The following is a 26,616-nucleotide window of genomic DNA, read 5'->3' as shown; positions in this document are numbered from 1 at the left end:
CTTTCGATCGCAACATTCGGGCTCGGAGACTTACGGCTTCACGCGCGCGGTCGAGCCGTTTTTTTATTTTCCAGTTTTAGCTCGCGTTCTGGTTTTCATCGTTAGGCCGTTGCGAATTTCTTTGTTTGTGGTCTATTTTTAAATCCGGTGCGGACCCACGCATCGGTATAGACACATTAATTTTGTACTAATGACATATGAGGGATCAAAGCGCTCAAAGGACCCCCCCCCCCCCCCCCCACATTCCCGAGCCTGGCTAGCACAGACGCGTGCAAGAACGTGTCAACCGAGCACTCTGATGGAGCTTCAGTCGTTGCGGGCGGACCTTCACAGCCAATTTCACTTTTCTAGGATATCTCTTTCCTCCAGGTCGTTCTCGGCCACTTAGGATGATCGTCTGATCCTTCTATTTCTATTGGGTTCATTACAAGGTCCTGAAACGACCAAGCAAATAACATTTTTCTAAAATACATAGTCGTGTGGGAGATTTGGATGGCGGCAAAGAGTGAGTCATTCATATTTGTGCAACCTTAGCTCTTAACATGATACCCAGGTTCTTACCAACATATGTGTACCTAGTACTTTTCCCTAAAATATTCGTATCAATGCAAGCAGCCAGGACCCATTTACATACATAAAAGTTTTTTATTGAGTTGGAAAAAATGTTAAATTACATTATCCACACATATACAAACATTATTGTAGAATTGGCTTCAATACGATTCCCTAATTTAGGGTGTTCTTGACACTGCACGTATACCACAATCTAGAACAGTAGACTAAGGCAAACGTACGATCAAATGAACAAATGGCTGGTGAAAAATTATAAAAATAAATGCATTGCCTGGTCATAAGTATATACATATAAAAAAAATAAATGCACAATCTGGAGTTCGCTTCCCAAAACCGTGTCATTTTAGTTCTTTTCGTTTTTCAAGAAATCATAAATAATTGAGAAATCCTTGTTTCCCAATCCTTTGGAATTAAGAGTGCGGTAGATTTGATGTGCCATGCCACCGAGTGCGATGGGGGTGTTAGATGCTGTTGCCACTCCAGATGCCAATCCAAGATCCTGTCAGAGTTAAAAAAAATTTGCGATCATAGATTTTTAAATATTATCTTGCTTAGAACTTACCTTTGTGATCAATGCAGTTGAGAAACCACCGGCATAGTCTTTGTTAGCTGGAGCTGTTGGAACAAGGCCGGGAACTGGGTTATAGGCTTCAGATGACCAGCATCTGCCTGTCGACGAGTTTAAGATTTCCATGAAGGTTTTTGGATTCAATCCAAGCCTGATTGCCAAATTCATTGTTTCTGCTGTACCAATCATAGAGATACCAAGCATCATGTTGTTGCAAAGCTAGAAATGATATTTGTTAACACTGTGAAAGCCTGAATGTTGCAAAACCCCATACCTTAGCGGCTTGGCCCATGCCGTAGTCACCGCAGTGAACAATTCGCTTTCCCATGCACTCCAAGATTCCTTTGACGGCATTGTACTCTTCAGTTGTTCCACCAACCATGAAGGTGAGTGTGGCAGCCTCGGCGCCGGGTACACCACCTGAGACAGGGGCATCAACGAAACGTGCGCCCTTTGATTTGATGTACTTTTGAACTGATTTAACCACATTTGGATCGATGGTGCTGGAGTCGATGAAAATGGTATCCTTGCGAACACCATCTTGAACCATTTTGTGGTAGGTATCGGAGACGATGTCATTGTTTGGCAACATCGTTACAACGAATTCGGATTGGCTTGCAAGCTTGACGGTGTCGCTGTAAACTTTAGCTCCTTTCTTCTCCATGTTGCGGCAAGCTTCCTCGGAAATATCGTAGACATGGAGAGTGTGACCCTAAAAGGGAATGTTCATATAATAAATATACTTTATTTAGCTGAAACAGAGTAAAATATTATAGGCTACATTTAGCTAATGTTCATCATCATCATCATCAACGGCGCAACAATCTGTATTCGGTATAGGCCTGCCTTAATAAGGAACTCCAGACATCCCGGTTTTGCGCCGAGGTCCACCAATTCGATATCCCTAAAAGCTGTCTGGCGTCCTGACCTACGCCATCGCTCCATCTTAGGCAGGGTCTGCCTCGTCTTCTTTTTCTATCATCGATATGCCCTTACAGACTTTCCGGGCTGGATCATCCTCATCCATACGGATTAAGTGACCCGCCCACCGTAACATATTGAGCCGGATTTTATCCACAATCGGACGGTCATGGTATCGTTCATAGATTTCGTCGTTATGTAGGCTACAGAATCGTCCATCCTCATGTAGAGGGCCAAAAATTCTTCGGAGGATTTTTCTCTTGAAAGCGGCCAAGAGTTCGTAATTCTTTTTGCTAAGAACCCAAGTATCCGAGGAATACATGAGGACTGGCAAGATCATAGTCTTGTACAGTAAGAGCTTTGACCTTATGGTGAGACGTTTCAAGCGGAACAGTTTTTTTAAGCTGAAATAGGCTCGGTTGGCTGACAACCACCGTGCGCGGATTTCATCATGGTAGCGGTTATCGGTTGTTATTTTCGACCCTAGATAGGAGAAATTATCAACGGTATCAAAGTTGTATTCTCCTATCCTTATTCTTTCCGTTTGACCAGTGCGGTTCGATGTTGTTGATTGGTTGGTTTTCGGTGCTCACGTTGCCACCATATACTTTGTCTTGCCTTCATTGATGTGCAGCCCAAGATCTCGCGCCATTTGCCGCCTGATCGATCTGGATGAAGCTTAGCTAATGTTGCCAATATAAAATATAACTACTTGTATATGTAGAAGACACTAAGGCTGAAATAATAACTAAAAAGATTTTCAAGGATTGTAATAGCAATGAAATTCCAGGAAATGCTTCAAGAAAAAGTGTAACACAGACGAAACACACCATCTTGGTGGCCATTTCTCGTAATTTCTACGAGAGTTAGCCATACCATCAAACCGTTACAGAATTCCCATCGTGGCTTTCACTGTATGGCTCCTAGTACCATTCTGCTGGAACCACAAGTCACCTTATCCATATTGTTAAATTTGGGTCAAAAGAAATTGGTTATCATCGATCAGCAGCGCTCGTCATTAAAAACAAGTCGGAATACCGGAAGCTGAATGCTTTGGGTATAAAGGTTTGGTGTTCATTTTGAGTGAGAAATTGGCTATCCACGTTTTTCCGTGCGTGCCTTACCGATAGCGAGCTCAAGATGTGGCTTGAACTTAAGGAGTTCGTGAAGTTTAACTCCTAAGTACTTAATGGTCTGGGAATTGCTCATTATAGTGTTTCCGATCTTCATTTTAAAGCGTTTAGCTTTTCTGTGGATTCCTCTAGAACCTAGGTATCTAGCTTTCCTCCGAAAGGTGCAGAATTGCGTTTTGGCCTTATTAATTTTAATGCCCCTTGTCGGGTAATATTTGCCGAGGTCTTTCAAGTATTTCTCGACCGCTTTGGCTGCCTTGTTGGGGTGGAGGCTTGAAGCGAAGATGAGAGTATCATCGGCATATTGAATAAGTTTGGTGCCGGTCTCGGGAGTTGGGACGTCAGCCGTGAAGATATTATAAAAGGTGGGTCCTTGCGGTACTCCCGATGTTACCGACAAGAGATCGGAGAATTCATTCCCCACGCTGAGGTAGAAATACCTATCTTCGAAGAAGCTTAGTGCAATTCTAATGATCGGAATTGGGAACTCAAAATCTAATAGTTTGTAGATTAGCCCGTTTACCCATACGGAGTCGAAGGCCTTTTCTAAGTCTAATGCACATACTACGGTCGGTTTATTATTGACGTTAAGCCTTGCTACGACGGTGTCGTGAAGGTAGCTAAGTGCATGTTGAGTTCCGTGCTTGCTGCGGAACCCGAACTGATGGTTGGGCATAATCTCTTTGAGATTGTAATATTGAAATAGCCCGATTGCCCATGCTTTCTCAAAGAGTTTGCCTAGATTGGACAATAATGATACGGGTCTAAAGTTTTTAGGCTCAGTAGAGCTGCCTTTTTTTCGGATCGCAATTATTTTAGCTACTTTCCAGGTAGTGGAAAAGTAGCCATTATTTATATTGTTATTAAATACTGCCAGCAAAAATTTGATGGAGACTCGGGGAAGTTGCCTAATTAGGTAATTAGGAATTTCGTCAGATCCGGCTGATTTTTTACCGTTTAGGTTTTAGGTTAAGGCGGTGAGTTGTGATAACCTTTGGAAATGTTGCGAATCCGTTGGTTTTACCGAGGAGTTCGTTTGGAAGAATGCCACTAACTGATTTGAATGCCTAGAGACGGAGGCGGAGGGGTATTGAGCTGAGACTCAAATGATTCTGCAAGGGCTTGCGCCTTTCTAGCGTCTCCGCAGATTGGTTCCTTGTTCCTGGTAAGAACGAAATTACGGGACTTATTTTTCCCCGCTAGCCTATTTATATGTTGAACCATATCTAGCCCGGGCTTAATATCTGCGAGATTACGGGTTAATTCTTTATTGCGGAATTGCGCCACCATTTGCCGGATAATTGTGCTCAGACAATTAATCCGGGAAAGCAATACTTTGTATTCAGCATTGATTTTATTTCCATTTTTATGGAAGTTGCGCTTGAGGTTCCTGCGCCAAATCTGTCTGACCTTTATGTGCAGCATGATGTCATGCGGGAGTTTGTTGTATACAAACTCATCGACTTTGATCAGCCTGGTATTTCTGCGTGTAGCAGTATTGATGGCGTCTGTAGCCAAAATTATTGCTTCGTTGATTTCTTTGTCCGACAGGTTGCGATCTGTAGCGAGTTTTTTCAAGTTCAGTATTGGTGCTAAATCTGACTTGAATTTGTCCCAATCAGTGTGGGCGAATGATCTGATGGTTACCTTAACTCGCTTCTGCAATTGTGAAGTTGAGGCCATTTTGAGTTCAACTTAGTGGAAAAGGCATGTTAAGGTTTATATACCTCAGTACTTTATACACCAGAGTTGCTTTTATCTGCATAACATAATAAAGGGCAATCGTCTTTACATATGTGTGGTACGCCTAGCAGAAGTTAAAGTCATCAACATATCAAACATCATCAGGTCGTTCGAATCATTTGCTTCTATCGAACGCAAGAAAAAATTATGGAAATAATGGAAGAAATGTCGAGGAAACGAATTTATCAGCGTACCACTGCATATGTTATCTCGATCACCATATCATATCACCATAAAACCCTATCGTTTTGTCAAAAATAGCTCTACTTTGAGGTGCTAGCAATTTTTAAGGGGGCGATTGCTACAATTCTTCAATTGGGATAGAGAGGGAGGACTTTCTTTTCCTTCCCGTATCGTGATGAAAATTCGAACTTGATTACCGTAACTCTCTTTTCGCTCCATTCCTTTCTTGCCATCGGAGGGGTTAAAAATTCAACCTTTACCAAAGTTATTATAGCTCCCATATACAACAAACAACAGCTTTTTCGATATTTTAAATTTAAATTCAAAAGCCTTAATAACTGCATTCATTTTTGAACCAGAATAGCATAAAATCCCGACTGTCACACCAAAGTATACATACTGAATACTTTGAATCTAAAAGTATTACAAAATTGAAAAACTTAATTTCTTTACCAAGGGAGGTTACTTCATTTCAAAAATTAAGGGGGTCATTCCGTGTGTCGGTTCTGCGGAATCGAATTTTTTTTTGGCATCAATTGTATCTAGATATAGTGTAGAATATATGGGCAAAGTGAATTTTTGATACTCGAAGTCGTTCGGAAATTATAGTGTTAAGCACGTGATAAGTCACATGCCAGATTTATGTCGATCGCCGCAAGAAAGCGCGTATTTATCGGCCCGAATGATGTTCGAATGACTTCGCTAAAAGGACAAGAATTGAAACCAAGGTTGTACATGTGTTTCTTGATGAAACCTAAGATTTGTGGACTAGGTATAGCAGATTAAAGGTGAGTTAAAGTTTTATGGCTAAAAATCGCATTCTACTTTTCAAATGCGTTTACCTCGAAACTGCATGTTGAAAATCGGCTGCCAACATAGCCCAAAATCTATCCAACGAAATTCTTTGAAATTTTCACGACTTATTTAGAACATATTTCTACGGTCCGCAAACTAGGATAATTGCGATTCATTCAGTAGTTTTTTTTTTATTCGTTGAAGAAGCCGTAAAAAAACACCAAAATTCACAAAAAAAAGTTTAACAAGGTACAAAAAATTTAGCTTTTAATATTTTTTAATAACCCTACGAGGGCGGTCCGATAAGTACTTAGCCTACCAAAAAAAAAACGAAAATTTTTGAAAAGTGGCGATTTATTTCTCGACATAGTCTCCTTTTAACTCGATACACTTCTCCCAGCGATGCTCCAACTTCTTTAACCCGTCTGAAAAATACGTTTTCTCGAGGTCTGCAAAGTGGGCTTCCGTGGCGGCTATAACCTCCTCATTCGACTCAAATTTCTGCCCGGCGAGTGATTTTTTCAAGTTAGGAAATAAATAATAGTCGCACGGGGCCAAATCTAGGGAATACGGTGGATGGGGCAGCAGTTCGTAGCCCAATTCGACCAATTTGGTCGTGGCGACGGCGGAAGTGTGAGCCGGTGCGTTATCGTGGTGGAAGAGCACTTTTTTCTTCACCAAATGCGGCCGTTTTTTCCGCAATTCGGCGTCAAATCGGCTCAATAATTCGGCATAGTACAGCCCTGTGATCGTTTTGTCCTTCTCCAGGTAGTCGATGTAGATCACACCTTGTGAATCCCAGAAAACGGCGGCCATCACCTTTCCTGCCGATTGCATAGTCTTTGCCTTCTTGGGAGCACGTTTGCCGGGTAAAGTCCACTGTTTCGACTGTTCCTTGGTCTCTGGAGTGTACCAGTGGATCTATGTTTCGTCGACGGTCACGAAACGACGAAGAAACTCCTTCGAATTGCGCTTAAACAGCGTCAAACACTGCTCTGAAGTGGTTTCACGGTTGCGCTTGTTGTCCGGAGTGAGCAAATGCGGCAGCCATCTCGCCGACAGCTTTCTCATGCCCAAAATTTCGTGCAGGATATGACCCACGCGGTCTTTTGAGATGCCTACTGTCTAGGCTATCTTGCGTACCTTCAATCGGCGGTCTGCCAATACAAGGTCATGGATTTTTGTAACGTTCTTCTCCGCAGTAGCCGTTTTCGAGGCACCGGGGCGTGCTCATCAAAAACTGACGTGCGACCACGTTGAAATTCATTAAACCAATTTTTGACGGTCGCCATCGAAGGAGAAGCGTCACCGTACACAGCATCCAAGCGTTCTTTGATTTCGCTGCGCGATTTCCCTTCCAAAAACAAGAATCGAATCACCGACCGATATTGTTCTTTTTCCATTTTTCTAAAATTCGCCCGCACGCCCGCTTCTACACGCGCTAAAAACAAAACTACAAGTCCTATTCGACTAAAATTTTGACAGTAGCCGTCTACGAGAATGTTCTACACGACAGTAAATACTTCTTGCGATAGTAGCGCCATCGGGCGGAGAGGCTAAGTACTTATCGGACCGCCCTCGTAGTTTGCGTTTACTTTGCTTTTTTCTTTAAGATAATCGCAGCACCTTCTAGGGTGGCAGCAGAGAAACACTTTTTTTGGAGATGGGTGTATAAATTGCTCAGTATTTCAATAACGAACTATGTGATCGGGCTGGAAAGATTACCATCTACGCTCAAGATATTGATAAATCTATGGCAAAAAATTTGTGTTTGTATCTTTATCTAGTTCTTCGCAAAAAATTTCTAAAGAAAGCCAAAAAACGCCCTTCACACAGGATGACCCCCTTACTGAAATGACAGTGTCACGTGGAACTAGACGTGATTACATATCGGGATTCTTATCTGACTGCATTTCTGTTTATCTGTATACCCATAAGCTCTAACATTTCTTACATAAGAGAATAATAAAACCAAAATAAATATATTTGAAGCCCCACCTGCATATTGGGGTACAATGAAACTGCATGTTTTTCTATATTGGAAGCATGGGATTATTTTCTACTTGCGATAATTATAAATCCCGACTTGTCCTCCTATGAAAAATCTATATCAGGACATAGTAATTATGTTGACCCTGGATCGATGACCTATTGAAATTATATCATGCTTCCCCTCGTGGGCCAGTAATTAATGTCATTATCGTTTCACTTTTCAGTGAACAAAAAAATGCAAATGTCCAAATCCTAGTCATAACGAGATAAGGCCGGCATCATCCCACCCCCTCATTACGCAACTGATAACACAATATTTTACTACTGCCCCGGAAACACTCATTCTGCGTACCTGAACAAATAATGACAAGAACTGCTTCGCTTCTTTTATATTTGAATCCGTGCCGAGTTTCTCTCCATCGTGAAGATGATGAGAATTTTGGTAGACGTCACCAACTAAGAGAATTTTTTCCACTTTGAAAATAAATCTGGATCTATTTGGTGGCACCGGAACAAATTTACGTACTAAGGATCCATGGAAAAGAATATTTATTGTAATGTCCTTATCTGGATCTCGGTAGTATGTCCTAAACGAATGGAGTAAACGGGGTACTATAATTGTGTGATATATAGAGATTGGTATATATGTAAGTGTCATAGGTAATCAATCCATTGCCTCCTTTTTCAACTTCAGGCGTCTTCAGAAATGTGAATATCTGATCAATTTCAAAATCTCCGAATAAATGATTTGTTATTGAAATAAACGATCGGTTGAAAGTGCAGGGCGTATTTTTGCCATTTCACTGAACATAAATTTGCACAGAAAATGCGCTATTACTGATTCATTCGCGACCATCGCTATTTGCAATATACATAAGATACCACGTAGTATCGTCACACGATAAAGCCTGTCAAAAATTATATAATTCAAAACTGGATTCCGCGTGTGACCAAACGTAGCGTTGACTTCTTATCAATTATGGGAGTCAGTAGTCGCACCATATCATGCCCTTGGCAATGAAATAATAGCTGCAGTTGCCCGGTATCTTACATAATATCTTCCCCTCAAACTATCGAAAGTCAGACAAACATCTAAAAATGCCAAGCACTTACCTTATTCATCAAATTTGACACCATATGAGCGCCCATGTTTCCAAGACCAATAAATCCGATATTCTTGCCTCCAGCCGTGGACATGCATCTTGCAAAGTTAATTATTTGGATGTTTTGTTTGAATACTGGCGAAAACACTAAAGTACGGAAAGCCATTTTCACTGAGCAACTCACTGACCGATTCCAGACAACTAAATTTAATCAACGCAATTCTAGCGAGTGGAGCTGAGTTCGAGCCCCCCGACTAATTCCCCCACAAGTGTCGTATGATATCAGTCGCATAGTTGGTAAAATCGAGCTACACGCGCCGACAAAAACTTGGAGGAGAAGTTAGATTTGAACACTGTGGGGATAGCGTGGGAAACCAGTACTACGACTATATCGGAAGAAATCTAGTTCTTAGAATTTTCTTGATATGAATTACGGGTTCATCTTCTCCTAAATATCTAAAGATATTAATTTTCCCCAAATTCTGAAACATGTTAGTTTTTCCTAAAGATATTAATTGTGACTAATTCGATTCCAAAAAGAAGTCGGGCCACTTTCTTATAATCAATCCATTTCCCCTCAGGGTGAAAATAGAAAAATTTCCAACGAGTTCCCTTCAATGTTGACCTATCTATCGCTTCCGCTTAATATGGCTTCGAGGCAGATCTAGATTGATAAGCTTTTCTAAATAAAGGCGCGTTCTTCGACTCAGCGAGCAGTGTAGCACACGCACCAGTCGCTTAATCGAAGCTAGTTTAGAACTTGATTGGATTGATAGCCTTGAGTTATCTTGAATGTATAGAGAGGGGTGTGCTTCTCGTGCCTTCTACCAAACAAAAGTGAAATGTTGCTAACTGAGAAAGTTTTCAGAGTCGCCAGATATTAATACCACGTTCATGCCGAGCAGAATCGGTACGACGTAAAGATTTTGGAGGATGGACTCACCGGCGCTGGGGGCGATCACTATCAAATTCCACATTTTTAAGGTTTTGTGTAAACACAAAACCTTATTAAAATCGGTTTACTGTCGGTCTGTCTGTTTGTCCGTCACATGCATTTTTCTCGGAGACGTAGACGCGATTGGCACCAAATTTGGTAGAAAGATGAGAACTGTGAACGCTCATGCATATAGTGAGTTACATTCTTTTACGTCGAATTTAAGGGGGAGTCCCCATACATGCAAAAGGGGGGTGTATATACAAATTAAAGGTCTCAGTTAGTACTTTTCGAAGCCGGTCTTAGTTTTGACATTTGTTGAAAAGGTGGGGAGTGCGGGGCTTGAAAGTGACCATTTTTTTAAAGAACCCATTCTCAGAAACTACTTAACGGAAAAATCTGGAAAGGGGGGGCTGCCACTATATGGTGCCTAGGCTCCGAAACACTCTCCAGACCGATACCTATTCAAATAAAGTTAATAATAATACAATACTATAATTTTTAGTTATTGACATGAAAACCCCCCTTAAGTCCACTCTAGAATCCCAATGTAGCAGCAATGCAGCAATGTAGGCTACAGCATAGAGCATAATCCTGCCAAATTTGGTGAAAATCGCACCATTACTAACAAAGTTATACTAGGTCAAAACTGTCGCTCCTCTGCAAATTCAAGACTATGAATGTCAATATCACTTTAAAGTGGATATTTTCACATAATATATGCTACATGCTAATAGGACAAATGCACCCTCAAATCTCTTTATAAAAGAAATACACAAAACCTTTCATACCCGAAGCGTCTAGCTTTCGGTGTCCCGACTTGTTAAGTTTGGCAGTAGATTAAAGATTGATAAATGGGTTATGATGCATATTGCAGCCTGTTAGCTGATTGTAATGGGTATAGTGCCAGAGAGATCCCATGGATAAAATAAGTAAAAGAAATGTTTTCTCCACCAGCTTCAATGCCATACCCTAATTTACAAAGAACCAAGTTGGGAAACCGGAAGCTGGGCGCTTCAGGTATGAAAGGTTTTGTTTGCTTCTTCTGTGAGTATATTTGAGTGAAGAACTATCCCATTTGTACGTAACCCGTTATGCATATGCATTTATCCTGTCTGACTACCCAGTATAGTGTGATAATGATATTCAGTGCAGTAAATTTACGCGGTAAAGTCAACTTTGAGCTATTGTAACTTTGTTACTAATAGTATGATTTGTATGATGAATAATCTGTTCCATATTATATTTTATACTACTACTACTACCAAATTTTATAAATCTGGGATAAACTTAAGGGGGGTTTTACTCAATTTCCCCAAAAATATGGTAATATACTATTATTAACTCAATTTGAGCAGGTATCGATATGGAGAGTATTTTGAGGCCTGGACACCATATATAGGCAGCTTCATGGTTTTTTTCAGATTTTTTTGGTTGGGTCGTTTCTGAGAATGGGTCCGTTAAAGAAATCGTCACTTTCCACCCCTCCCACTCCCAGCCTTTCCAACAAATCTCAAAACTAAGACCGGCATCGAAAAATCGAAAAAATCGAGACCTTTCATTTGATACCCAACATGACTGTATTCGGTGAAAAAAATTTGTACACCCCCCTTTTACATGTATGGAGACTGGGGACCCCCCCTTAAATCTCAACGTAGAAGGATATCACTCACTGCATGTCTGGGGGTCCACAGTTCCCATCTTTTCATCAAATTTCCTGGCAATCAGTATAGCCGTTTCTGAGAAAAGTGTTTGTGACAGACAGACAGACAGACAGACAGTGAAGCCCACAGTGTTTTACGTAGGCACCTGTCGTGAGACTTAATCCTACGGTCCTCTTCAGACACAGATTGATTTTGTGACCACAATCAGAGCCCCGCTGAGACAAGCAACAACGGTACCAGTCTATACCAAGTGTATGGCTTAGCATTCATACTGGTGGATGCAAGAATTACCTAAATCTCTACCGAACTATGGTGTACGGCACCCGTGTTGATACGCAACACCACGTCGAGACCCGAAGGTCTCTTCTCGCTTGAGCACAACCACAACCACTATGAAACTCCCACTAGGGGGGCCAACCGCAAATAACCGAGCTGTCCCCACATACAACAGGAGTTCACCCGAAGTATGTGAGTCCAGGGGCTTTCCCGGTTCCCATGGTACCAGTATACCCCTGGTAAGGTTTCGTGACCAATTTGCCACTTCAGATGAGTCCCCGTGCACAGACAGACGGAGGTAGTTTTGATTACAAAGCGAAGGAACCAGACATCGATAAAGATCAGGATTGGAGAACACATAATACAGTCGCAGCCAACGTTTAAATACCTAGGAGTCATGGTTGACCAAAGACTGAAATTCAAGTCTCATCTTGAAAATTTAGCAACCAAGGCTTCCGGAGTGGCTACATTGTTGGCAAGAATGTTGCCAAATATAGGTGGTCCTAGGCAAAGCCGTCGGCTCCTCATCTCGAGAGTTGTTAGTTTCATCTTACTTTATGCAGCTCCAGTCTGGGCATTGTCTTTGAAGGTGGAAGCAAACAGAAGAAAAATCGCAGCCCCATTCCGATTGACGTCATACGTCATGCGCTTACCGTACAACTTCAGATGAAGCAGCTTGTGTGATAGCCGGCATGATCCCCATCGACATCTTGGCGAACGAGGGTCGGCGCCTCTATGACCCATCATATGCAATCGGTGAGTCTTATACCAATCGTCGGCAATTGGCACGAAGTGATTCTATTTTGGAATGGCAGGAAAGGTGGGATGATTCACCTAAAGGACGCTGGACACACAGGATTATTCCAGATGTCTCTAAATGGATCAAAAGAAGGCACGGTGAGGTTAGCCACCACCTAACTCAATTCCTAAGCGGACACGGAGGGTACCGTGCATACCTTTATCGCTTCGGGCGTGACGACTCCCCGTATTGCCCGACATGCGTGATGATTCCGGAAGATGCGGAGCATGTTGTTTTTAACTGCCCGCGGTTCGCTGCACACAGAGCGGAGGCGGAAATTGACGCCGAGACACGGTTGACACCCGAGAATATCGTGGACCACATGCTAGCCTCTGAAACATCTTGGAGGGCGGTGGAAAAATTAATGAAGGCGATCCACAATCTGCTGAGGGAGGAGCTTCGGAGGAAAGTTACAAATAACGACAGAAGCCGCAGTTCATAACTGATCCTGCCCCGCGATGTAATACCGAAATGGCAGTCCCGCGGGGTAAGCGAAGGAGAAGGAGGTGGTTTTAGTGAGTAAAAGTTTCACATAACCGTATGGCAGGAGCCAGCAGTAGGTTTTGAACCTTTTCACCTTCCAATGTATAAAAAAAAGGCAGACAGACATTGAACCGATTTTAATAAGGTTTTGTTTTGCAAACATTATAATAAAATAAAAACACTCTTCTTGTTTTTCACTACAATGTGATATAATTTTCTAATTATAGATGCACTGGTCGGGCACCAGTTGCGCTCTTCTCAGTACACTTTCAACTAACATTCCGCTACCTATACAATCAATCTCTTAACAACTTAAGCAAACAAAAGAAAGTGAAGGTTGGGTGCGAGTTAAAGATGGTATATAGGGAAGCAAGTCTAGGTGCTGGGAAAATAACTGAGAAGCGGCAGATTATTTAAAAAAAAATGGAACGCACACAACAGGGCTACTTTTCCTCAATACACGCGATCATGCGAAAAGCACGTCATCTCAAAATTCTCATCACCAACGGAGATACGAGCGTTTAAAGTTTTTCATGAGATTTCTCTACTTTGCGACTATTTTTCCGCCTCTTAGACTCCCCAACCTATACGCCAGTTTCCAGGTCTAATTCTTCCCCATACTAGTGATCACGAATTAATCTGCTTTCTCGAAATTCTCAATACAAAGGGAGATCTCCGTTAATATTGAGAATTTCGCAAAAAGGAGCTCAATTCGTGATCACTTCTATTGGGGAGGGTCTGAGCTTCAAAATGGTATATAGGTTGGGGGTCTAGTGCCAGGAAAATTGCTGATTTTTGGAGGAATCTTGGGAAAAACTTTAAACGCTTATATCTCCGTTAATATTGAGAATTTCGCGAAAAGGAGCTTAATTCGTGATCACTTCTATTGGGGAGGGTCTGAGCTTTAAAATGGTATGGTATGTATAGGTTGGGGGGTGTAGTGCGAAGAAAATTGTTGATTTTCTCGATATTAACGGAGATACGAGTGTTTAAAGTTTTTCAAAAGATTCCTTCTCTTTATGGCCATTTTTCCACCACCTAGGCCCCCCAACCTATATACCATTTTGTAGGTCTAACTCTCCCCTATACTAGAAGTAAGTTCCTTTTCTTGAAATTCTCAATTCTAAGGGAGACTCGATTGTTTAAAGTTTTCCAATAGATTCCTGCGCCCAGCATCGAAAAATTGCATTTGCAGCATCTTGGAGTCAAGTGCGATCATTGCATCGAGAACATCAAAGTCGACCGAAACGCGAAGACCGGCCGAAACACAGAACGAGAAAAGCGGCGAACCCGGGTGCTTGATACGGGAAGATATTGCTGGTGGGCAGCCATTGAAGGAGGCGTACAAATGATTGAATTAATTTTTAAGTATCAATGCGTCGAAGGTTAACTTAGTATAACAGTTTTCACCACTATGGAATAATGTATAATTTTTTTTGTATAATGCGTGGGAATATGCAATGAAAAGAATAATCAAATGAAACTAGCATCTAATAAGTCGATTTCCACAGATTTATTTGAGTTTCGATGGACTTTACAATAACATTCTATTGGACAACAATTGCTTATCTAGCATTTTAAGCGCCGAATGGGGATATTTGATATTTTGAACACATTTTTGAAATTTAAATAGCCAATCTTGCTTTTGAAGCACTATCCACTAGTCTTTTGTGTGCACACTCCTAAAGAACAGGAGAATAATATTTTCTGAGCATTACCGTTTACAGTATATTTTTGACCAAGAACAAGGCAAAGCAGTTGTTTGAGAAACTTATAAATGCATCTGTTTTCTAGGTTTCATGGAAGGCGGAAGTTGCTATGATTTTATGATTATGCATTAATTATATCGATTTGTAAAATTTATCTCTTTTTCCATGAAAAATACGGGAATTGACGAGAATATTGTAAAACGTACTGGGGACAATCGGAGTATGATGAAATGTAATTGACTTTGGACTTAGTAGCGAACCGGAGTAAATGGCGTATCTAGTTCTCCTAAGCGTTAGTTAGCTTCTCTACGTGTTTACTCAGAATAAATGTTGATTAAATTTTAATCGTCAGAAGAACTTTGTCAATAACAGAAATTAAGTTCAAAACAACCCAGTTTACAAAGCTAATGTAAGAGTAATGTTTAGTTGTCTTCCTTAACATACAAACTTCCATTCTAAATTCTAATCCGTAACAATGAGATATATAGATCCGGTTTGAAAATATAAAATCTTCTTTATAAATATCAACGTCTCTTTTTTATTACTTAAAAGGAAAATAAACAGGTTTGGTTTCAAAAATACATCACAATAAGCACGCTTGTTTGCAGCACGAGGTATATACAGAGATTATCGCTTCGATGGCGACAATATTCGCCATTTAGTAGCAGCACCATCCGGTAGTCTCCACGGAACCATGTGCTATATGGTCGATACTCCAAGAAGGCGTTTCCAATCGGCCCACATCACTGCTGTGCACATCCCCCTCCTCTACGGGAATACCCAAGTGGACGGATGGCAGGTGGAACGCTTGGTCGTCATCGGCAAACACATTTGAATATGCTGATATTGAGTTCGAGGAATCGTATCGTCTTAATGTTTGGCTTTTATTTTCATTGGCCAAACGAACCAAACCTTCCGCTATACGAAGAAACACCTGATTGAGACCCTGCTCATTGAGAGCGGACGTTTCCATGTAATTTGCACCGATCGAGGATGCGAAGAGGAAGGCTTCCTCACGTGACACGGTGCGCGTTGCGTGTAAATCGAGTTTATTTCCAACTACAGTTAATATCATGGGATCTTGTACATTTCGTTGAAGTTCCTGAGCCCACATTTTTAAATCTCGATATGTTTTGTGTTGTGACAGGTCGAATACTAATATGGCGGCATTAGCATTCCTATAGTACATTGGAGCGACAGCCCGGAACCGTTCTTGTCCTGCTGTGTCCCACACCTGGAAGATGTAAAATTTGATATGTTGTGTACAGGATACGATGACCAAAGCCGTAGAAATACCTGTAATTTCACTTTCACTCCATCCAAGTAGAGCTTACAACTAAAAAACGATGCACTGATAGTCGGTCCTTGGTCAGAGGATGTAACGTTTTTTAGGTATCTAGTAACAATACTAGTTTTCCCCACTCCTGGAAGGAAACAAATATTGTTGATGAATTAAGCGTTCTTTATTCAATTTTAAGTAAAATACACTCGAAGGCAAAGGGGATATGGCTCTTTTCAAAGGTCTTTCTTATTTTTTATCATCATCAACGGAGCAACAACCGGTATCCGCTCTAGAACTGCCTTAGTAAGGAACTCCAGATATTGCTCTTATAGGCTTTCCGCGCTGGATTATTTTCACTCATATGGATTAAAGGACCGGTCAACCAAAACCTATTGAACCGGATTTTATCCATAACCGATGGTTGTTCGCTCATAAATTTCTCATCGTTATAGAGGCCACAGAATCATCCATTCTCTCAGGGGGACCTGAAATTCTTTGGAGGATTCTTCTCTTGTACTTGTTAGGCGTATGCATTACCATTGTAATTGTACCATTTTTCGAAAACAAAGAAACATAAACAATGTAACAATAAAAAAATTTGGTGGCAACGATGCGAAAGCCGAGTAATAAAAAAACCAGCACTGCGTCACTCTTGTGGTTATCCTTGGAGCGAAGTCAGCTCCACAGAAAAAAGTGCCACTCATAATGCTATAATTCACCGAGGGATTTGTGGTGATAGTTGTCCTCTCCAGACGAGCGAGGTAAATCTGACCAGATTCGATATTGCGTAATAATCGCTTTTACCTGACATTTTTCTCCACCATTTCAGTTTTCCCCATTTATCCTTCTTTATTTCATAATTTCAATCCTGTACTTCTGTTTAAATACACACTTTCATTAATTATATTTTCGTCCTTATTTCTTATAGATGATACTCAGGAACGTGATATCTCTATAATTGCTGCACTGTATGATATCCCCCTTTTTATGTATGAGATAGGTAATGCCCCGTTGCCAATCGTCAGGCATTGATTCGTTGTCCGATACTTTGAGCATCAATTGATGAACCGCTTGGTGTAATTGGTCGCCTCCATATATAATCGGTTGTAATTTCATCGGTTCCTGGCGACTTATGGTTTTTAAGGCGATGAATTGCATGGACAGTTTCTTCTATTCTTGGTGGTGGCACATTTGTTCGTCGTCTTTAGTTGGCGGGACCTACAACTCACCGATATTTTGGTTGTTGAGCAGTTCATCAGAATACTCAACCCATCGCTCCAATATTGGGCATATTCTCTCGGAAATCAAATTTTTCTGTTTTTCTTCGCAGGATGAGCATCGAGGTGTATGTTGACTTGTTGGTAAAACTTCCGCGCCTGGTGCGGTTGTTCCCTGCACTTTTCAAATTCACAGACCTGTCGGTTCCCCCAGGCTTCGTTTTTCCGTCTGTGATAAGTCTCCGCGCATGCCCGCGTCCTTTGAGAATGCAGCATTCTTCCGTTCCGTTGCTAGCTTACATTCATCGTCAAACCAGCCGTTCCGACTCTTTTTGCGGCTGGGGCCAACTATGTTTGTGGCCGTTTTTATGATAACTTTCTTCAGGTGATTGTGAAGATCATTTGTTGATGCTTCATCTCCAGGATCTTTGTTGACTGCGGTTATTGTGGCATCCACATTTCCCCCTTATAGGTGTTGCGGGGGGCTGTGTTGTGGATGGCTTCAATGTTAACTCTCATCTGATTGTCAGAGGGGGTTCTGGGCGGTGCTATTATTCGAACTCGGACCACCATGCCAACGAGATAGTGATCCGAGTCTATATTGGCCCCCTATAATGAGAGGTGGCGGCGTTCGATCAACACGTGGTCAATTTGGTTGGAAGTAGTCCCGCCTGGAGAGGCCCACGTATGTTTGTGGACCACTTTCTGCGCAAACCAGGTACTTCCAACAACCATTTTATGCGATATTGCTAACTGAATAATCCGCAGTCCGTTATCGTTATCGGGTTCGTCGTTTTGAAATCCATCCTGTCCGAGGCTCCTCCCGTGGCTTAGTAACTTTGATTTTCCGTGTAGGATTGTCAGCCCTACCCAACCCCCAACCTGGGGAACCAGTTGGTACATTCTGCCCCGTTTTTAGGCGCGGGAGACTCGCCTTTATCCTTCTCTGTCTGCAGTTTTCATGAAGAAAGAACTCAAAGCGATCACCACGTGGAGGGTGAGATAGGGTTTGGTAGTAGAGCTGTTGGTGTTGGTTCAGCAGGCGTTTCCCAGGTTTTATGCTCCATCGTGGGTACCAATCCACGTTTCACCCTGCGACCTATACTACCCATTGAGATGATATATAGAAGATAATTCTCTCCTATATGCCTGGACATTAAAGGCTTTTGTCCAAATTGGTGCTGCATACAATAATATGGATGAACATACTCCGGTTTGCAACAGCCTCTTCGGGAGTTTGGGTCCTCCAATATTGAGCATCACGCGAGTTAACACAATTTTCCCTGCTTCTTCGGTAGGTAGATATTTAGTGAAAGGCTTGGACTCTATCGCATGCTGTCCTACACGAAACCATAGAATTTCTTTCAATTTACGGCTGCTGACCAGTACAGCCTCAGTTTTGCGTTGCATCAACTCTAACCTCTTGCATGCCTAGATAACATCCTTCAAGTGTTTGTCTATTACAAAAATTGCGATGTCGTATGCATAGCCGATAAGGATAGCTTGTTGCGGAAGTTTAATACGAAGCATATGATTACACATCACGTTGTAGAGCAGTAAGCCTAGAACTGACCCTTGAGGTACTCCGCCGGTTATCAAATATTCAACTGTTCCACTGGGCTTACATCGGTGTCATAGAGGAGCTTTCTATCCACGAAATAATTCCTGATGATTAGCTGAATATATGTACGTAGGCGCATTTAACAGTTTTAAGTATCTTATTATATGTTGCCATTGCGCTGAATTGAAAGCATTCCTCATGTCGAGGGTGATGATGGCACAGTATTGTTTTGGTCCCGCCCTGCCACTATATACCTGCAATTGCTTTCTCTGCCAGACTGACCAATGCGTTGATAGTATCCACGGTTGATCGCCCGGTGCAAAAAACGGATTGTTGTGTAGATATGCCTCCTGAATCCTCTACAATTGGGAGCAACCTGTTGCATATAATGCGTTCCAGCATCTTTCCCATACTCTCCAGCAAACAAATGGCACGATACAACCATGGACCTGCACTGAGTTGGGAAGGTATTAAAAGTAGAAAGCCACGTTCGGTATTCCGTCAAGCCCGGGTGCTTCTTTAGCTAATACATTTTCACAGGCAATGGCAAGCTCATTCTCAATTATTCTTGGGATATTCTTTGTGGGATGTTCCCTTTCGACCGCATTAGTGCATTTGCTTTGCTGTGGGAATAGAGTGTACATCATGTACAACGATGTTACACCGACGACATAGCGCTGGCTGTTGTCCTAAAGCACCTCGAAAATTATATATAGAGTTATACACAGGCGGAGCGATCAGTGCCTTTAATGGTTGGCTAGAGAGCTCTGATTTGACACTTACCCGAGAAAAAAACCGAGGCGGCACTCATCACTAAGCGCCGGAAGAGAAACTACGACCGTATTAGAATCGAAAATCATATCATCAACCAGTATGTTTGCGACAAAACGTCCACTGCAAGTATGGCCCTGGCAAAGATGGCGCCGAACGTGGGAAGGCCACGGTATACCAGCTGAATTATCACTCAATGGCTCGACCACATCCTCTAACATCTTTTCATACACGCTTGCATTGATTTTGACGCCGGCCTCACAGAAATGAATATTAGTTACTCCATGATATGAGACGCTACACCATTCCATGACAGACGTCGTTTGATGGTGACGACGTTGGACTCGCGGAGCATTTTCTTTAGTTTCATAACCATTGTGAGCATATACTCGATCATTTTTTCGGATGAATTTATCCTCGATGGTAAAACTTTTTTCATCAGAAAATAGAATTTTGCGATATTTTTTACCGGGAAATTGTTGCAGAAGAGAAGCACACCAAGATCGCCGTATTTCCTTCCGTTTTGGCGTTAACATATGGCCACCGCACCGAGACCGAGATCTCGTAAAATACGACTCATACTTCGAGTTAAAAAGCTCATTTTCGCCGACATTGGTTTCTGCTTGCGAGGAGGATTGCGACGAACATGCTCACACACAGCATGCACGACATTCGGACGACGTACGGAACGCGGGAACCCCTCCCGCGGCCTGCCAACCACATCAGCTGTTGTTCTAAAAATGAATCATTCGTTTACCGGCAGCTTTTTGAACAAACTATGAATCTTTTTGGGCGTATTCCCACATTGGTGCAACGCGATAATCGCGATTCTTTTTTCTTAGTTACCGAATTTCATCGTATTGTCGTTTACGCGCTATTAAGCTTCGGAACCTGAAAGTCTGACGGAAGTTGGGTGTGGTTAGGTACTCTCCGGGAGCAGTGTTACCAGTTTCGGCGGCCTAATATTTCTCGATATATGCATCGACTGACAGAAATTATTATGTACAATGCGAGATCTTTAAAAAGATGGCCAGAGCATTGGGAACGCTCGGGAAAGGATCGTTGGACCCACACACCCACACCCACATCCCTGGGTTGTTGGAGAGACGACACGGTGAGATTAATCATAATCTTACCCAGTTTCTCACGGGACATGGAGAATATCGTCAGTACCTGTATCGGTTTAAATTGGACACCTTACCCGATTATCCAAACTGCGATGTAGTCCCAGAGGGGAGCGAGCATTCTGCCACTGTTCAAAATTTGTAGAAGAAAGGAAGAACCTAGAGAAGACTTTAGGAGAGGTGTGTGTGTGTTTTTGAGGTGGGGGAGAGGCAAAGCCTCTAAGCACTCAGACTTTAGTAGTTCATTGTACTCGATTCCCCCGTCTAACGGAATATCCCGGATTCGTTTATGTATCGCAGGATTTCCGTTAGTGGATGTGATGCTATCCGCTGCAGTTGGAGCACATCAGCACCAAAAATCTGATGTCTGATGCGTCCGTGAGCAGGGCACTCAAATAGAAACTATTCCGTGGATTCCGCTTCCTCATTACAGTATGGACACGTATCATCTTGGATAATTCTTATTCTGAACATATGCCGAGCTAGTGAATTAAGGCCAGTCTGAATGCCCACAATACTTCTACAAGTCCTCCTGCTTTTCGACAGGATACTCTTTGCAGTATGTTTGTTTGGTTCTGACAGGAAGAGTTTTCTGTCTAGCAGCATCAGCTAATGCTACCGACACCCCAATTGCTGGTTCCGGTCTGGGTATGGGGAAAGTTGAAGCCTCTTTTGCTAACGCATCCGAGATTTAATTTTTCTCTATACCACAATGACCAGGTACCCAGAGAAATCCACCATATTGAATCTGGAAACCGAATTCAATCGGTTTCTACATTCCTGAATGATTTTTGAAGCGATCAAAGTACTACTCAACGCCCTCGATGCAACTTGACTATCGCTACAGATTGCGATGCGCTTGCCCTTCAACCGCTCGTCAATCATCGAGGTTGCAGCCTTTAGGATCGCATACACTTCAGCCTGAAAAACCGTTGTGTATTGTCCCAAAGGAAAGGCCCACTTCTCGTTTTTATTCGAGAGGTAGACTCCTGCTCCAGAACCATTTACTGTCTTTGAGCCATCGGTGTAGAAGACGTCAGTATATCCTGACACGCATTCTTCTGTTTCGTCCCAGTTTTCTCTCCGTTTCAAGATAACATCATATCTTCCACCAAACAGATGTATGGGGATCTGAGAATCGGAAGGCATTGCGAAAACTAGATTCAGTTCTCCCAATGCTTTGTGCCCCTCACGTCCATTGTTTTCCCATAGATCTAATCGAATTAGTCTATGAGCAGCTCTCATTGCATTGCTTTGAATAAACAAATCCAAGGGCTGCAAATTGAGTAATGCATTCAGAGCTGCGCCGGATGTGGTGCTCATGGCACCGGTGATACCCAGACACATAGTTCTTTGCAGTGTGGCTAGGTTACAGCAAAAACTCGTCTGCTTCACCTTAACCCACCACACTACGGAACATCGGCCTAATGATAGCAACATATATCCACATTACTACCTGGGGCTTAAGTCCCCATGTCGAGGCAAAGGTCCGCCTACACAGCCCATAAGCTGCGAGAGCTCGTTTCATCTTTACCTCTACATGTTGGTTCCAAAGAAGCTTCTTGTCTAGAATAACTCCCAGATATTTCACTTCTTCGGAGAGTTGAAGGGTTGTACCCTTCACCTCTGGAAGGCAAAGCCCATTCAGTTTTCTCCTTTTTGTAAATAATACCATGTGGTTTTATTTGGATTTACTGAAAGTCCATGCCTGAGACACCAACCGTCAATCAAATCAACGGCGCGTTGTGTATTTCTACACACCATCCCGAAATCTCCACCAACAGCCAGTACAGCCACGTCATCCGCATAAGTTCATCATTGGCATGCTGCAGGTTGATTTGATTAACTCTTATGTTTGTAGCCATAAGTGCAGTCTAATATGAAAACCGCCGCTAACTGAAAAGTCTGCTGCGTTCAGTGTGGATCTCACCGGGTTTACCAGCTTGTCCTCACCTTCCACCGAAAGTTCCGCTTTCTTGCGTCCGATTTCTCTGGATATCGTCATACTTGGTGTTGTAGCAACGTCCATGTCTTAGGTCGTCGTCGGTTAGAAGCCCTCCCAGGTTCACGGAGTCCGGGCTGCATGGATCCATTTTTACATACCGGCGTTAGAGCAGCTGCGTCCACATTACCAGCTCCCCTTTCTTCCGTTTTTCCGGATACAAGCGGAGGAGAAGGTTCTGACAAGCAAGTCTGTAGTCCCTTCTCCTTTGCGGCTGAAGTTTTCTTCTGCCGAGCCTTCCACCCCCGTATTTTGGAAGAGTTAGGTAACAGTGTCACCGACCGACCGGCCGTAGTCAGAGATTTCCAGTTGCTCTCATTAAGCGAGTTGCTGTACTATCCTTTTTGGCTGACCGCATACACACCGGATTCCACAGATTTCTCCGTGGGAGGAACATGAATTAGATGAGGCCTCCAAAATCCGTTCCTCGGCCACGACCTGATTTTCCAAAGTCGCGGAATGATTCGAAGTCTGTGACTTCTTACCACTTGGAGAGTTACAATCCTTTGTTTCCATCTTCATGTGTTCAGAGCAAGAAGATCCAAGGTGGATACTATTATGGAGGTAGTGGATGCATTTCATTGAGTCGGACAGATAGTGCCCCTCATAATCTCGATGTCAAAACTGCCTGCAATTCCGTAAGACGGACAGATTTGCTAGGCACATTAGAAAACTTATTCTATATGCCAAGCTATCTCTTATGGATATTGATGGATGATGAGATGATGAGAGACCACTCTCTGATCTATGAGATATCAGAGGTCCAGAGAAGGATGAAGAGCACTTTAGGAGTAACACAAAGATTCATTCTAGGGCCGGACTTCTGAAACACTTCCTACGATAGTTTGCTAAAACTCGACATGTCAGAAGAGTCGCACTTGGTTGGTTATGCTATCAACGTTGCAACATTTGCTGCCAAATGCACTGCACAAAGCTGGCTTGGTTCGGTTACTAGCGAATGTTGGGACCCTATACCTACCAGACGACGTCTTTTTATGGGAACAACGCAGTCCGTTCTGTTCCACGTCGCGCAGGTATGGACAGGTGCCCCTGGCAAGGACCTTGCCCAAGTGCAGAGAGTTTTGTGAGTGGCGTCTGCTTATCGCACTGTCTCAGAGCCGACCACAATGGTGATTGCAAGAGTAATCCCCTTGCTAAAGAACGTAAAGCCACTTACAGCCGCAAGAACAAGTTGCCCGTGAAGAAGGGCAACGCAACTGGCAAAATAAGTCAAAAGGCAGATGGGCTGCATGGCTCATCGGCAATTTAAGTCCATGGCTGAATTTGCTTACCCAACTTTAAAGTGGGCAAGGACATTTTCAGTCTTACGGGTACAAGATTGGGAACGCTCGATCTTCGGATTGTGTGTTCTGCAATGGAGGGGTGGACGACGCCAAACACACATTTTTCTCTTGTGAAAGGTGGGATAACTTTCGCCAGCAACTTTGTGCAGCACCCGGGAGCTCTCTCCAGACAACGTTGTCAAAGAGATGCAGAGGAGCTGTAGCAGATGGGGTCATGTTAGACGTTACGTTCGGGTACTTCGTGTTACGAAGAAAATTGAACTCAACCAGCGGAGGGAACGGATGCCAAGGGGTTCCTTAAACTCACAACTCCCTTCCTCCTCTCACCTCTCGTTGGTGAAAGGAATCCCTTGACTTGAACGCTCCTTAAGCCGAGAGAGTGGGAGGGCTAGCCCGAAGTAATGTGTCAAACGGTTCCAGACTAGTTCTCTCACGATGGGGAGGTGTAGGTTGGTAGTCTGACAACGTACTTTTGCGTGAGACTAACAATCTGCGCGCCAACGCATTCACCTACCTTACTCCGAAAATAAAGCCCAGCCGCACAGTAGACACAGTCTTATCTGCACATAATTGGGGAAGCATTCTCGCCCGATTGCATTTACTGCAAGAATAAATGAATGATTGATGATAACCTTTTTCTGCTGAGAAGGTGGAAGCACTATCGCCTATCGGCGGGTGCGGTGTTAAGTGTCTCTGGGCACCATAATTGAAGCTTTGCTGCAGAGCGAGAACCATTTGGTTCTAAATCTTCAGCCCGTATAGTGCAAAAGATAAGAATGAATTTCCTACCAAATTGAATCCAAGTGAATGATTTAATATAACTACTGAAAGTGAAATGAATTTCCGCGATATCTTTGCCAAGAGGTTTAACTACAGCATCCATGAAAACACCAAACATAAAAGAGGGAAGAGGTTCTTTAGCGATCTCGCATTTAAACCAGGGGATGCGATAACTTACACTTTGCCCTATTTTAATACCGATATCTGGTTGGTAAAAAAGCGCAAGTCCACCTTCAGCTCAGTGGACTCTCCCGTGTGATTGTAGCAAAAGGCACAACCAGCACGAAATTCTCATAAGGACTCCGTAAATAATAGCAACTTGGTTCGCGGGAAAATTAAGCGTGGGATGAAAATTGGGCAACTCCTCCTAGGAAAGGTGCTGGTACCAGAAAATCTGGTGCCGAGAATGGTAACATATCAAGAGGATTGGGATGTGGTCAGCTCCCTGATCGCAGCTACCCAGAACAAATTGCGAAAGGCAGAGGGGGGGGGGGGGGGGGGGGGGAGAAAAACGTGCTTACGTAGGACGCATAGAGAAGAAAGGTGACAAAGCTAGAGTGAGCTGACACCACCCCGTGATGGGGGCAGGGGAAAATCGAGGGTGGTTTTAGTGGGTAAGGACCCCAGACCAGTGTCTTTTGAAACTTTTCACTTCCCCGCAAAAAACAAGGCAGACATACATTGGCTCGATTCTAATAAGGTTTTATTTTATACAAAACCTTAAGTAGTGCACAGAGCGCGATAAAGTATTCACGTTCCAGTGACGACTCACTTCGATTTTCAATAGTTCTCTTTTTTTTTTGCAATGGGCTTTATGCTGGCTAACAGCCTGCAAGTGTTATCAGCAAATTCGTAACGCCTTTGTGCATGATTTCTGTGATTATGCTGACACAGCAGCCACTTCAAAGCCCAGATCTATCCGATATAGTGTGGAAGGTTCTCGAGCAAACCAAGTAGATGGTGTGCATGATAAACGCGGGGAATTACATCATTTCTCCGTGGAAGATTCTTATCGTTTCCTTAACTGTTCCAAGAAAGAGAAATCCCCTTGTTATCGGCTTTGAGATGATTTCTTCTGAAAACCAACTTGCCACAGGTAAACAAACTAATTTAAGCAAATCCACCGAACAATGGAATGCTTTATTCAACAAATGAATTGCATTCAATACGTTTAGTATGTAGACACTCACCTTCCGATCCAAGTATGACCACCTTCGCCTCTATCGCCTTCATATCGTCTTCTGGGGAACTTTATCAAACTCACCCTTCCGAGTAACTCGATATGCAAACATTTACCCAACAAAGGCAAATAAAGAATCTTCTCGACGTCTCATCCAATTGGCTATTAGCTCCTCATCTTGTTGACCAACTGATTGTTTTCACACTCGCTGAACAACAAAGACACCACAAACAGAAAGGACTTCGCTGGTTGCCCGCCAACTCAGTATTTACGTAGTTAGAGAGATCAAATCGGTGGAATCGTATTTGGAGCAATATCAATTGACAGATGATTTGTTTTTGAGTGAAGTTGGTCGCGAGTAGTGATTGTGGAAGCAGCTGTTACGAGTCCAATGATGTCTCGCTCGTTTTGTATGGATAGGGTTTGATTGGACGAACTCCCCTATAATTCCAAAATCGTGTAACCGTTGATGCTAGATAACAAATTTGGAGCTAGAAACGGAATACATCAACAAAGAAA

General features: G+C 42.7%; 2 protein-coding genes across 2 annotated transcripts; both read right to left on the bottom strand.

Moving 5' to 3' along the window:
- Positions 1-832: 832 nt before the first annotated feature.
- Positions 833-9,275, bottom strand: LOC119661518 (probable 3-hydroxyisobutyrate dehydrogenase, mitochondrial). The gene is made up of 4 exons (XM_038070893.1): positions 9,022-9,275; positions 1,416-1,853; positions 1,136-1,360; positions 833-1,072 (listed from the first exon to the last, which is right to left on the bottom strand). The coding sequence occupies exons 1-4, from the start codon at positions 9,175-9,177 to the stop codon at positions 917-919; spliced, it is 975 nt and encodes a 324-aa protein (XP_037926821.1). The 5' UTR covers positions 9,178-9,275; the 3' UTR covers positions 833-916.
- A 5,383-nt stretch (positions 9,276-14,658) lies between these two features.
- LOC119646194 (ras-related protein RHN1) lies at positions 14,659-26,443 on the bottom strand. Its single transcript, XM_038046578.1, has 3 exons — positions 26,108-26,443; positions 16,173-16,300; positions 14,659-16,110 (listed from the first exon to the last, which is right to left on the bottom strand). The coding sequence occupies exons 1-3, from the start codon at positions 26,148-26,150 to the stop codon at positions 15,535-15,537; spliced, it is 747 nt and encodes a 248-aa protein (XP_037902506.1). The 5' UTR covers positions 26,151-26,443; the 3' UTR covers positions 14,659-15,534.
- Positions 26,444-26,616: the final 173 nt, after the last annotated feature.

This window comes from Hermetia illucens, chromosome 1 (genome assembly GCF_905115235.1).
Source record: "Hermetia illucens chromosome 1, iHerIll2.2.curated.20191125, whole genome shotgun sequence".
Lineage (NCBI taxonomy): Eukaryota > Metazoa > Arthropoda > Insecta > Diptera > Stratiomyidae > Hermetia > Hermetia illucens.
Note: the sequence above shows the minus strand (reverse complement) of the source record. Positions and strands in the feature narration are given on the sequence as shown.

What these genes read in the sequence shown, in the direction of transcription:
- LOC119646194 (XM_038046578.1), bottom strand. Translation starts at nt 26,150, where the DNA reads ATGAAGGCGATAGAGGCGAAGGTGGTCATACTTGGATCGGAAG. An exon ending in GGTCATACTTGGATCGGAAG is followed by an intron (nt 16,301 to 26,107) that starts GTGAGTGTCTAC and finishes GTTTCCTTCCAG; the next exon opens with GAGTGGGGAAAACTAGTATT. An exon ending in GAGTGAAAGTGAAATTACAG is followed by an intron (nt 16,111 to 16,172) that starts GTATTTCTACGG and finishes TACATCTTCCAG; the next exon opens with GTGTGGGACACAGCAGGACA.
- LOC119661518 (XM_038070893.1), bottom strand. Translation starts at nt 9,177, where the DNA reads ATGGCTTTCCGTACTTTAGTGTTTTCGCCAGTATTCAAACAAAACATC. An exon ending in TGTCAAATTTGATGAATAAG is followed by an intron (nt 1,854 to 9,021) that starts GTAAGTGCTTGG and finishes ATTCCCTTTTAG; the next exon opens with GGTCACACTCTCCATGTCTA. An exon ending in CAACTGCATTGATCACAAAG is followed by an intron (nt 1,073 to 1,135) that starts GTAAGTTCTAAG and finishes TAACTCTGACAG; the next exon opens with GATCTTGGATTGGCATCTGG.